At 33.5% G+C, this 14,418-nt stretch overlaps 1 protein-coding gene across 1 annotated transcript in view; it reads right to left on the bottom strand.

The window, feature by feature from the left end:
- The window catches only part of LOC131934754 (rho-associated protein kinase 1-like), a 50,560-nt gene that overhangs the window by 17,208 nt on the left and 18,934 nt on the right, over nucleotides 1-14,418 (bottom strand). Inside the window, exons 14-22 of the mRNA XM_059290869.1 lie at nucleotides 13,397-13,643; nucleotides 12,667-12,773; nucleotides 12,198-12,348; nucleotides 7,613-7,773; nucleotides 7,379-7,501; nucleotides 7,187-7,248; nucleotides 7,011-7,080; nucleotides 6,816-6,919; nucleotides 5,670-5,835 (exon numbers count right to left, since the gene is read on the bottom strand). Coding sequence (XP_059146852.1) covers nucleotides 5,670-5,835; nucleotides 6,816-6,919; nucleotides 7,011-7,080; nucleotides 7,187-7,248; nucleotides 7,379-7,501; nucleotides 7,613-7,773; nucleotides 12,198-12,348; nucleotides 12,667-12,773; nucleotides 13,397-13,643 — 1,191 coding nt within the window. The remainder of the gene's footprint in view (nucleotides 1-5,669; nucleotides 5,836-6,815; nucleotides 6,920-7,010; nucleotides 7,081-7,186; nucleotides 7,249-7,378; nucleotides 7,502-7,612; nucleotides 7,774-12,197; nucleotides 12,349-12,666; nucleotides 12,774-13,396; nucleotides 13,644-14,418) is intronic.

Here is a 14,418-nt window from a genome sequence, read left to right as displayed (position 1 = left end):
GGGATAATTTATAATTTATTCGATTGCGGCCCCTGTGGGACCGCAACTGTTGATGTATTTTGTTATGCTCTTCTGTGAGCGATATTCCCCGTGTTTCCATGTCATGTGACCTCTGGGACTATGGGTAGTTGTACCTGTGTCCGCGGCAATCAAACCCCAGGCTGCTAATGAAACGGACGGTGCAGTTGCTTAGGTTAACTTGGTTATGTAGACCTAATGGAGGTATTGTACATTATATTGTACTTGATATTTTCGGCGGGTGGTATCATCTAAGGCAGTGTTACATTTATTTTTATACACTGTAGGGGCATCTTTAAAGTATTTAATCGTATATTCATTATAAGAGCATCAAGTAATATGCCCACTTCACTTTATAATACATTTTTTAAAGGCATCCATACAATAAGTATGCTCATCTTCATTTTATATGCTTATATTCATGTAATACTTCGAAGGGCATGCAACAGTAATTACACCCATCATCATTGTTAACATTGGGGCATATCTAAAGCTTTTATGTACATGTTCATTATGATACATTTTAAAGGCATCCTAAGGGTAATTATGCTTATATTATTATTATAGATTTTTGGAGTATCTTTGGTGAGATATATGGCAATTTTTAGTGTTATAACGCTCATACTCTTTTTTGGGATAAATTGCAGGGGAATCCTTTAGATATTATTCCTTTTCATGCATTATATGAGCACACTTAAGAATAAGAATGCCCATATTGTTTTTGATACACTGTAAGGTTGCCCTTAAGAATAAGCATCAACATACTGTTTTTGATACATTGTAATGATATCATGCAGAATAATTGTGCCCATATTGATTTGTATGAATAGGATGGGCATGTTTTAGTGTTAAAGTTAAAGTATTTTAATTCTGAGTAGAGCTTTCTTTAAAATAATTGGGTGCACATACAGAGCCATTATTATTCCAGTTAATAGTAGTGCTATCTATAGAGTTATTGAGCCCATATAGATGTAATGAAATGTGGGGATGTGGTGGAGTTTTTTAGGCCATGGAAGCTGTTAGTGGATTATCCCCCAACTGAACTGGACAGGCGTTACCTGGGTGTTAAATTTGGGAAGGTTCACTTCGGTTATATTCAAGATTCAAATAGTTTGAGAGTATCTAGCATCACCCATCTCTTTAAAGAGTTGAAGTTTTGACCAAGTGGTTTAGAGATGACTAAGAGATGAAAATGTGAAACATCTCTAGTTAAATGCACGCTCTCACTTGTAGGAATTCCCGAACAGACCAAGAGAGAAGCAGCCAATAAATAAATGCGTATCTGACGCCCTAATTGTAGACACGGACAACGTTTTTTGTGACTGCTGTTCCGGACGGTAATAAAAAACCGGATAAAACTCTTTTTATGATGAGGCCAAGACATGTCCCCAATTGTCTCCCCGCCCCGAAGTTCCACCCATTAATTCCTTGGGATTTAGCCGTAGTCAACGTTTTCATCTTGATTAAGATAAGTACAATTTTAAATGCTTTTTCTATGTGTATTAACTTTTAACACAACTTATTTGTTTTTTGTAATTAAGCTATATATATATATATATATATATATATATATATATATATATATATATATATATATATATATATACATATATATACACACATATATATATATATATATATATATATATATATATATATATATATATATATATATATATATATATACACATAGTGTCATAGCGTAGATAGATAAAATAAGACTAGACTGGCATAGACTAATAAGGACAGTGAGAACTTGACGGTAGACGATTTGGTTCAAGAGTATGTGCGTGTGTTTAATAAAATATTTGTGGCGTGAGTGTTACGTGAGCATGACACGACAACGTTACGGATGACGTAGGATCCAGGAGTAAAGACAGTTGGGGGTTAGCCATTATAGGAAAAAGACGTGTTTTGATATTATATAGTATTATTGTTGGAAAATAAATTTAATTCTATTTCATGATCGAAGTTGTTGATATCGTTAATTAGTGTCGACGGAAAATAAGAGTGTTCCCGTCCTCCACACAAGTGTATAGTTGAAGAGTTAGTTATAGGAGTAGTCACCATATAGTTTCATATAGCAAGGTATACATATCCCCCCCCCCCCATCACATATTGGTGGAGCAAATTAATAGTGGTTCTTAGTTCCGAGACAAGAAGTGGTGTTTTAAGAAGATTCAAGTTGACCAGAAGTGAAGTTTGAAACGGATTCGCGTTGACCAGAGGTGCTACAAGCCCATCGCAAGAAAGCAATGATAAGTACTTTCCTCTATTTTTTTTAAGTAACAGGATTGTTTGGATCCTGTGCTGGTTATTCAGCAGTTTTTCTTCTTCGTGTTTGTTTTGTGTCTTTATAGATCTAGTGTTGTTATTCTAAAATTGGCTGAGGCTTCCTAACGATATGACACACTGAGTTTAGGCCTGCCTTTTAAGAAGTACATATTACTATTAGATGTAGAAGTCATGTTTGTACTACCTTTTCTCTACCTCTACCGCCTATTGTCACCGTAGGTCCTGTATTATTGTTGTGATTAACGAGTCAGTTACCTTTAACCTGTGCTGTTTATCGCTGTTCGTATAACACTTAATTTATTTTTGTGTACAATTATTGTGTGTGTGTGTGTGATCATTCTTAAACTATTCAAATTCACACACCATGACTGACCTCGCTCAGTTATATAAGCTAGGCAAGTCGCTTGAAAAAAAGTGGGGCTGAGCTAGAGGCATGGGTTGAAGAAAACATAGAGCTATCACGGCTGATAAAGAGCGATTGGCTCAAATAGAAGCAGAAAAATGTATAAGGATTGAAATGGAACGGGGAAAACTGGATTTAGAAAAAGAAAAATCTAGACTGGAATTGGCTAAAATAGACCTTGAGAAAGAAAAGGCTAGAATGGAAATGGAGAAAGAAATTTAAATAGAACGGTTAGAAGTCAACAAAAAAAGTACACAACCAGAGCAGAATACAACACCACCAACAACAAATCAGTCAAGAAGCATGTTATATAAAGTTCTAAATTTGAAGACAACAAAGACAATATAGATGCCTTTATTCGACGGTTTGAAACGATCGCCCAGTCCGAAAACATAGCCGACAATATGATGAGCCAACAAAATCAAAGACTACAAGACACTAAAACAGACGTTACTAGAATTTTACTACCTGACGGAAGAAACTTATAGACAAAAATTCCACAAACTTCAACCTAAGAAAGACAAAGATTTCAAAGTGTTTACTAATGACTTAAAACTTACACTAGAAAAATGGATTGAGGCAGCATCTATAAGCAAAACATATGAAGATTTATTTCAATTCCTGGTCGATAAAATATTGAATTCAGTCCACAGTGCTTTGTATTCCTTCTTACAAGAAATAAACCGGGAGTGATCTCCCCTAAACTTTCTCGAATATTCTAATATAAAATTACGAGGGATGGCAACTCAGGACATAGATCCATTTTAAATTACTTAAACTTTTTATAATAGAATAGAATCTCGTAAAAAAAAAAGAATTGCACACCAAGTGAAAAGTTTCCCTTTCAAACCTGAAGGTCTATGGGGCAAGTGAAGTAGAGTTCACTTGTTTATGTGACCTCGGAATATGAAGAGATATTGTGGTCAGCACTATGCCCAGCCGCCTTTACTTTCCCTAACAGGAGTTAGGTACCCATCAGAGTTGGGTGGACTCAGGGACGGTCTACTGACTTGAACTCGGATTCGAACTCGAGACTAACGGGTTAGCAGTCCAGCTCTCTACCGCTAGACCACTCCGTCCCACACTAATTGAACGCCTAATAAAATGTGTATAAAAGTGCGGGATATTATTAGTACTTTATAAATTTACATGCGTTTTTTGAGAAATCGGAAATAGCGTAAATTAGTACTTCCGTTAAACGGAAATAACTCAAAATTTGACAAATGGTAGAGAATTAGATCTTTTACTTACGTGTGAAATTTCATGCATCTATCTAAAATAGTACGCAACTTATAGGCTTTTGAAAAATTCAAAGTAGAAAAAGTACCACTTCCGGTTATCGGAAATCGCTCAAAAGTTGATCAGGATCTACAATTTTGATAAAATACCTATACAGGAAATTTCATCAACCTAGCTGTAACGGTACTCAAGTTGTCGTGTTTACACACAGACAGACACACAGACACACAGACATACGGACAGAAATGCAAAGTCCAGTTTTTACGACTCGATAACGCATAAAACGCCAAAACGATTATATATTTGTATTTATAATTTTTGCCTGATTAAAATAAGTCCTCTATACTCCGGATGTGATGAAGGACTGAGGAGTAAAACGGTGAAAACTGTCAAAATTTCATGTTATTTTTGTGCACGATTACAATACTTTCTCTATACTTCGTATATACGAGAAAGTAAAAAGCCTAGAGACATAAAGACTGCCACATAAATGACGCAGAAATTTATAGCTGCCCATCCAACAAATCCAATATGTAAAAAGTATAACGAGACAGAATAAACTTCAGCATTTATGACCCATGTTGCCGACAGAAGTATGAGTAAAGACAGGTACGAGAACCACAGACATCATCAATCCAACAGATTTAATTAATTTTAATTTAATTAAAACAAGTGTTAACCATGTCATATTCGTTTAACGTACAACATGTGTTTTTTTAATTGCTTGCGCTCTTTTGTCGACGCTCTTATGTCTGCGCTCTTATGTCTGCGCTCTTATGTCGGCGCTCTTTTATCGTGCGCTCTTTTCTCGGGGTGCCCTTTTAAAATTAGATCAATAAATTATGGGATAATGTTAGTGTCTTTATTATCGAGTACCGATGACGTCATTATTTTTGTGGCGTTTTATTTCGTTTTGAAAAATTCAAATATGTTCCATGTGTTGTCACGGTCAAGGGAAGTTTCGTTTTCTGTTTGACTGTGAAAGTTTTTATTTTACTTCTGTTTGCCCTAGAGCGTTCCTGACAAACGGACAGACAGAATAGCGAAACTATTATTGTAGATACTAATTTCATAAGCAATCAAAAGAAACAACTCACTAGTTCTTTCTCCGCTTTCTCTTCCTCCAATATATTCTTTAACTTATCAGTACTATGTCTTAACATTTTTACCTCTGCAATAGTTTGAATACACAATTAAACAGAGTTGAATCAAAACATAATTACTATGATTATTATATTACATAATAATAATGACTGTGGCAAGAGTTTAAAACCACGTACCTTCAGATAGTGTCTTTATACGATTTAGATTTTCTTGCTTTAGTTTGTTAGCATCCGTAGAATGGAATATAAATAAATAAATAAACATATATATATATATATATATATATATATATATATATATATATATATATATATATATATATATATATATATATATATATATATATATAGGCCCTACGTTTGTAAAGGTGAGGAAAACAATCAAAACAACTATTTCCAAAATATAGTTTTTAAAAAAAGATCAAGATTATCAATTGTGTCACAAATTGTCGTACTATGTTGAGATAAAGCAAAAAAGAAAATCTGTAAAATAAATTGTAAAGTGTCACACTAAATTGTAATATGTTTTGGATAAATTATGAATATTTGAATAAATCTTGAAATATATAAGCTTAATTCAGCAGTTTCAATATTTAATGAAAAAGACTCACATTTGTCACATCAACTTTGATGCGACTCATAACATTTTTAATTTCAAGTTCGAACATGGCTTTCAACTTCTCAACGTCTGACAACTGCTCCTCAGCGATTTGCCTGGTCAGTGTTTCACTGTCAGCTTTAGCTAGGGCCAACTGAAGTTGAGCACCTATAGAGTCCCTGCAATGTCCAACACTTCAATTAACTCAAATATTTAAATACTCTGCTTATTAAAAATATTTATGAATAAAGCGATAGTGATCTCCCCTAAACTTTCTCGAATATTCTTACATTACACTACGGAGGATGGCAACTCAGGACGTGATTTTAATATATTTTTAATTACTTAAATATTTAAAAATAGAATCTCGTAAAAAAAAGAATTGCGCACAAAGTGAATGGCAAACAATATCTGTATAATAGTGTGGAATATTAGTACTTTATAATTAGCTTGATGTTCTATTTCCGGTAAACGGAAATTACTTTAAATTATACAGAAGGCAAAGAATTAAATATTTTACTTATAGATGAAATTTCTTTCATATAGTTATCAAGTAATAGGCTTTTGAAAAAAAAATGAAAGTAAAATAAGTTCCATTTCCGTTTACCAAAAATCGCTAAAAAGTTGATACAGAACTACAAATTTGATATAATACTTATATATGAAATGCCATCAGCATAGCTGAAATAGTACTCAAGTTATCGTGTTTACAAACATACACACACACGGACAGGATTGCAAATTCCAGTTTTTTCGACTAAATTACGCATAAATCGCCGAAATTTTGATAAAACTGGATTTTATTTTTTGCCCGATTAGATTAAATCCCTTATACTCCGTATATGATGAAGTACTGAGGTGTAAAACAGTGAAAACTGTCAAAATTTCATGTGATTTTTGTGCACGATTACAATACTTCCTTTATACTCTGTATACAAGAAAGTAAAAAAAACCTAAACAAATTTCAGTATTCCCTTAAAAATATTAATATTTTGATAATTTTTTTAATGTACTTGGGTATGTTTTCATAATTAAATGAATGTACTCTCGTAGCAATCATCTCCAGGAATGTTTTTATAAAGAAAACATGTAAAGAGAAATGTGCGAACAAATATAAAATATGACACATCCACAAATAATTAAGAATAAAACTACTTACTTTTCTTGCAACATGCTTTGAACATCTGATGTAAGATCTTGTATCTGCTTATTCTTTTCACTAACTTCATCTTTTAAATCTTTCACTTGAGTCTTGTACAAAGACTTTTAAAAATAAATAATTTCAACATACATTAATAGGTTACCAATTGCAATTACTTCTTTTTAAAAAATCAAACATGTTTCATTAACTTACTAAAGAATTTAACTCTTCCTCAAGTTGATTCTTTAGTTCTGTTGTCTTCAAGTCATGTACTTGCAGACCACTGTTGTGAGAATTCAATGTTTATGAGAACTCATTACATGGCAGTTCTATTTATAAATCAAGTATATATCAATTAGTAAATTATGCTGGTTGACTGCTGTACTCACTCTTTCAACTTTTTAATTTCATCGTCTAAGTTCTTTTTCTCTTCTTTTAAATCTTGAATTTCCTGAGATAAGACAATTTATTTAAAAATAGTCAACCAATTACATTATTAGATGATACTCGTTTTATAAGATATCTTACATGAGCTTTTATAATATTTTCTGAAGAAAAGCAGACAAACAAAACCATATAACCTTTGTAAGTTGTTTTTCTTTTGTCTTGGCTTTTTGCAACTCATGACCTTGATTTTTATAATCACTTAGCATTTTCTTTTTCATTTGGATTTCCTGTTCAACTTGAAGTTCTAATTTATTGCTCTACAAAGATTTAAAAGTGATATGAATTCGAAGTTGGATATATAATAAAAAGAAACATGTTGTTTTAAGTAATACTACTACTAATTGATTGCCTTAGTTCTCTAAACATACCTTATCGGATTCACTCCTTAGTTCTTCTTTGATCGATTGAAATTCTTGTCTAAGCTGTGTATAAGTTACAGTAAGTTCATTGTTTGTTTTCTCAATGTCGAATGATTTACTCTTTGGAATTGCCCTCTGTGTTTTTTCGTAGTCTAATTTATCTTGACTACCTAATAGTTGTATAACACATGAAATAAAATGTACATGTTTCTTTATTCATAAACTTTCCTTTTGTTTTCATAAATTACTGACCGTTATTGCTAGGCTTTGCTCCAGCTATTAACAGCCATTACATAATTTAAATGTCAACGTAGACATGTGTGGTAATTTAGAGGAAGCTAATGATCTGGATAGTTAATAGTATCTATATATATAATTCTCTTCTGGGAGACGCTAGAAAACAATCTGTAAACGCGCTCCCTACCACCCCTACATGGTCTGGTGAGCTGTGGTTCACTCTAAATGTTTACAAACAGAGCCGGGTTTAGTGACGACTATTAGGGGCAGATAATTTAGTTTGAAACGATTTTAAACGTAGGGGGGGGGGGGGGTAACTAAGTGGAGTTTACTTTAACGGAGGGGGGGGGGAGGAGGGGGGGGGGGGTTATCGTCCTTAATGAGCTACTTATAGTGTTTTAAAGAAATATTTTCAGTGGCAGCGTTGGTAGTGTCGAATTCACAAATTATGAATAACTGAAAGGTAGAAAAAACAACAACTAAATAGCGGCGTATAATATGCCGCGGGTCGGCTCGTTAATTTTGTTTTAAATAGGGAATTGTTGAAGGGTAAGCATATTATTTTGGTTAGGAACGTGTCTAGGGATTGGCAGAAGTCTCTTGGAAAAGACATGGAAAGGTCTTTTTATAATAGGCATTAGTATATTAGTGTATTGTCCGTGTTTAAATTGCTGTTAGCATTTATATTAAGTGTATTTCTGTTATTGGTGATTTAGGGGGTCATCCATTTATGACGTCGACACAATTTCTGAGTTTTGACCCTCCCTCCCCCTGTCCACATGGTCTACTTTCGACGAGCCCCACTCCCCTCATAGTGGACGTCCACAAAAATTTATTAGACCTCTCAAAACAAGTTGCAAAGTCACTGATTCATTAACATGTAATGTGTACATTGGTATATTATTAACTGATAATGTTATGTAGGGATTTGATATTTTCGGTAATATCTATTACTAAGCCTAAATAATAATTGGGAGTTCCAACTTTTCCAAGGTGTCCGTAAGTCTACAGCGTGTAAATTTACTGTGGTTATGTGAATGTGCTAAGACTATCTAAAATTGTTCGTAATTGAAAGAATGATCGCGCATGCTCTCGATTTAAATGGCTTTTTTACCCCCTATTTTTCATATAGATTCCAAAATTGCAGGCAGTCATAAAACTTTTAAATGTAATTTTATAGCGATTATATAAATTAGGGTAAATTCGCTAATCAACGTGAAGTCATTATATTTCTTTTACTCAACTTTAAGTTACACGTGTTTCCATAATAAACCACCTCTCCACCTTTTGTGTGTTCGCGATGACCGTTGCCATACACACCTGAACAAGCGCTTACATTTAAATATCTAAATTGTAACGTGGTTATTTAGATTTTTTTACATGAAAATGTGACTAGATCTACATCATTTTAGGATTTGACACAATATAAAGATTGTAGGCCTACTATGATTTAGTTACAATTGTTTGAAATGTTTAAAAATGAACTTAAAATACCGAAAATTGTTTTAGAAAATCGCTGCGGTCAATGACTCCTTCCCACCTCTCGCTTGTAAAAAAAGAAATCGCTTTTTTTCTTAGGCGGGCGGTATACAAATACATTTCTGATACATTTAACACAAGAACTGCCGAGTTAATGTATACCCTACATTTTATGTGCAGTTTTTTTATATTTTTAAAATTTTTTTCAAACGTTAGTATTTTGTTGTTTAATTCAACACGTGTACGTCATAATTGGATGACCCGTAGGTACTAGATCTATTTGTTGAGGCGAACGTGTGAACCAGTAGCGTAGCGAGGGGGGGGGGGGGGCGGGGGGGGGGGGGACATATGTCCCCGGGCGCCGAGCTTAGGGGGCGCCAAAATGGGTTGGAAAAATAAATTGAAAGGTTGAGGGGGGTGCAAATTGAAAGTTTGAGGGGGGGGGGGTGTGCAAATCAAAATCTCGAGGAGGGGGGGTGCAAATCGAAAGTTTGAGGGGGGGGGGGTGCAAATCAAAATCTCGAGGGGGGGGGGGGGGTGCAAATCAAAAAGTTTGTCCCCGGGCGCCGGGAAGGGTCGCTACGCCTCTGGTGTGAACGTCAATTTAGTGCAGATGTTTCAAAGCTTTTCGATTGCCATGGTAAGATGAGGAAGGTTGTCTGTCGTTCAGAAAGCTAGACTACCCGAGGCATCAAAAGTTTAAAATATTCCATCGAAAGTTTGTGTTTTAATTTTATGTTCCTGAGTTCTGTCCCTGTGTTTTGTTAGAAGTTTGTGTAGCTTGTTTTGTTTTGGTTAGTCTGTTTTGTTTTGCCTCTTTTAGTCTTTTTTTTACAAGCTTTTAACTCACATTCCTCGTCAGTCGTCAGTCTAGATCGAAACATCCGAGTGAAATTGCGGGCACTTCTACTTGACAGATATTGTTCTTAATTGGTACGTGTGTCGAGACATGAAGACAATGCATCGTGACATTAAATTTTAATTCATTGGATGCCTAATTAATTTTTTATGAATTGATTAAAACTTTGACCGAATTAGTAGGCAGTTCTATCCAACTATATCACACGCGTCTTCAAGTTTAATAGCGCGTCATCACGTTCAATAGGCTCGCAATGGTTTTTAGTCATGAAACTCTAGTGTAAATAAAACATGTAAAGTAGGCTACTGAAAAAAAATTATGCACTACTATTTAAATAGCTATAAAGAAAAGCTTTTCTTTATAGTTATTTAAATAGTAGTCTATAATTTATTTAATTTAGATTTTCTTTTAAATTTAGTCCCATTATTATTAAGTAAATGTTATAAATTGTTAAGTTTTTTGTGCTTTATCTAGTTAAGATTAAGGTTAGAATTTTAACCAGTCTGGGTGCGACCAGGCTTGCACTGACCTGATATTTTATTTATATAAGCCTGTGGACGGTAGAATAGTAACCCCCTATCAGGGCTTACAAATTCTAGAGCTACGGATAAATTAGATTTAAGCCAGCTTTATATTGTAGATCTAGATTCTATATCTAGACCAATAATACAAAACTAATTTAGGCCTTAATTATTTTATATAAATCTTTGTTTGTTTAGCACTGGGATTGGCTAAATTAGGGTATAATGAAGTATTAAATAATATTCGCGTAATTTAACTTTATTATACGATGATAAATAAATTAAGGCAATAAATTTGCACTCCATTATGTGTGCCCAGCTGGCCGAGATGATAGTGTAAGGTGTAATAGTTACTCTGCTGGTGGTACGGGTTCGAGACACATCATGTCAATGTTAAATTTATATATTTTTTCTTTTTAGATGTGTATGAGAAAAGTTGCCTATCGGAATTTGGCGGGACACGGGGCAGATGAAGTAGAGTTCACATGATTCTGTGACCTAAGCATATGAAGGGATAGTGTGGTTAGACCCATGCTCAGGCGAAATTTGTGTTTTAAAAGACAAAAACATGTTGTCTGAGGTGTGACGTATTTTTGGGTGTGAAGTCTGGTTTTTGTGTAGATGTGTGACAGTAGGGAGGAGAAAGGTAAAATAAAAATCGTCAAATAAACGTTACGTCTTTTAAGGATGACCCCCAAAAGCCACAATTATCCAAGGATAACGGGTAGTCTAGTATTAGTATTAAAATTAATTTTGCAATGCCCTGTTTAAAAGAAAAAAAACAACTATCGTGTCTCGAAACATGTGCACCAAATGCACCAATGAACTGCATTGCTTTTCGGTGACGTATTTGCTTTGTTAACATCAGCGATGAATCAAATTATTATTATTAACCATTATAAATTAGGTTTCAAAGCTTTTTGAAAATAGTGTAGTATAAATTTTAAAGGAATGTTTCTTTTGTTATCCACTGGTTTTCTTCGTTTGTCTTTGTGTCCAGTTTGAATTCCTAACGCAGTTACGTCCCTTTAAAAGTAACATATAGCGGTCAAACAATGTCCATTTTCATCCACTTAATTTCTGAGGATCTAGTATTTTTCTTTGTGTTTACGGCATCAGAGCTATTTCCTAGCCAAATATCTCGTCGCATCTACAAGTGGTAGATCTAATTCAATATATATATATATATATATATATATATATATATATATATATATATATATATAGTTTATGTAAGGCCGCGGTCAGTCCATGTCAATTTTCATTCACTTTACACGCGATTATTGAAACTGTTCTAATTTTCCTTTTGGTCGAATTTTAATAGCCCACTTAGCCAAGAACACGTTCTTTGATAATTGACTCTGCGAGTACCCGATCTAATTCAGGTATGAGTAACAACCAACCCCCACTTTGCTTTATAGAAATAGATTATGAATAATGCCATCACACTATTATAACATTTTTCATTATAAATCATTTGATTCAGTTCAAAATTTACCTTTTTTTGCTTGTAAATAGGCATGACCTGAAGTACTCCTATCAGAACGTTTCTCTGCTCTATATTTGTATCCTTTCTTTTTGTGCGCCTTTATTTCTCCCTCCCATTTCCTCTTAAAATCCTCTTTATCAAACTCTAATGTTGTTGTTTTCTGTAAACAAATATGTATAACATGTATGTCTTCTGACTCAAAATAGCAACCAAAAGTGCATTGTTATAAAAGGTTTCGAAACCCATGCAGCTAGAGAGAACTGTTGGCAAATATCACTTAAAATTATCTTTTGGCATGATAACTTTTCATTATAGTTTGAGTAAAATTAGAATTATCCTGCTTTAATAATTGTCACGAATATATTTACTGTAGTGTAACATCATCTAACACTTTGTGTAACAACTATAGATTCAAAATAGTTTTATTACAAAGATATTTTACTTACTTGAGAGATAAAATGTAACAAATATGTTCTACCTTTTCAATAGAGAAAATTTGTTGTTGCATTTGCTGGAGGCTCAGGGTACTGGATCTTTCTCTCTCTTCGACCTTTATTTTTTCTTCTTGTAAACACTGGATTTTATCTATGTATATAAATTTTTTTATATGAATGCAATTGAAACTAATAAAGCTTTTTCTAGTACGAAATAACAGTAAACTGACATATTTAAAAAAAAAAAATCCTAAATACTAATATTAGCTTATTTTGTCTGTCACGTAAGTGAGTAACTCGAATGCACGTTAGATAGAGAGAGAAAAAAAAACTTGCATAGCATTGAACGAACAAACGAACGAATGAACGAAAAGAAATAAACCAATTTAGTATGTAATACTGTCATTCAAATATTTATCTTTCGTGTGTGAAAGCTGACAATTAACACCAACATTGAACAAAACTAACTATCCATGAGAATATTATAATGTCGTTTTAAAGCAGAAAATAAAGCCTGTAGGCTTTTGATGAACAGACGCAAAAATAAAAACAAAGAATTTCAAACCACTCTATGCAGGAAATTATCAATAACATACATAGGATAAACTAGGTCGCCGCCAAAACCTTCTCGGTAGTATTCTCTTTAACTCCCCAAAGTTTCATGGGACTCGGATGAAGGAACGAACGAATGAACGAACAAACGAACGAACGAATGAACGAAAAGAAATAAACTCATTTGGTATGTAATGCAATTTTTTAAAAAAGGAAACATACGAATCAGTTCCTGTGATCGCTGATATTCTTGAACTTTATTGCTTCTCTCATTGTCCAGAGTTGTCTGCAGTGTGAAGAGGTCGTTCTGCAAAGACTGTCTGATTACTTGGACCTCATGGTACTTGCTGTTTAAATCATTAAAGTTTTGCTCTAGCATGGAATACTTCTGCTGGAGATCTGAGTATAATTTTTTCTGTTTATTTAATGTTTCACTTTCTTGCTCTAGTTTTTCTATGAAATCTGAAATCTAATCAGAAAATACAATTCATTAAATTATACTATACTAATTAATAAATGTCTGAAAGAAATCTGGATACAAAAATCGACTCTTCTTATGTGGTGAAAACAATTATTTTATCGCAAGAACAAAATGTAGTTAGTCATAATAATGTAATATAAGGTACAAAATAACTAATCATAGTCAACAGCAAATGATTGAAGGTTTAATAAACATATCTGTATAATTAAAATATAACAATCAGTTATAATAAACTGAGGTAAATTGACGAGGAGCCACATTGGTGTTAACAGCCTTTATTTACAGACAGCCATGATGCAAAGAGAGGAAGGAAGTGGCCAGAGACAACTATATATAGATAACAACATGTAAGGGACATCACTCAAGATAACAATATAAATATAATACCAATACAATTATCTCAATCTATTACATCCCTTTACCCTTAGAACACAATAACACATCTCTCAATAGAACAATTGATAGTATCCTAAAATCACCAATTATATTGTAACATGAACACTATGGTAGATTACATCCTTACAAACAATGCACAATATGCCACAACATAATCAAGATACAAAACAATAATGTCAAAGTCCTTTTGACCTTTAGAATCATAGGTCTAACTTATTTGGGACTTTGATTGTCCTGTTTGACCTTCTCAGTAGCTTTTGATTTGGTGACTCAATATTCTGACCATCTGGATTCTCTATCTCAGGAGGTCTAGGATTTAAATCATTAACTCCAGAATTTACATTTTCTGACTCCAGACAACTTGGTT

This window comes from Physella acuta, unplaced genomic scaffold (genome assembly GCF_028476545.2).
Source record: "Physella acuta isolate Inbredline_101_S28 unplaced genomic scaffold, ASM2847654v3 ptg000117l, whole genome shotgun sequence".
Taxonomy (NCBI): domain Eukaryota; kingdom Metazoa; phylum Mollusca; class Gastropoda; family Physidae; genus Physella; species Physella acuta.
This window is presented reverse-complemented; position numbering and strand designations above follow the sequence as displayed.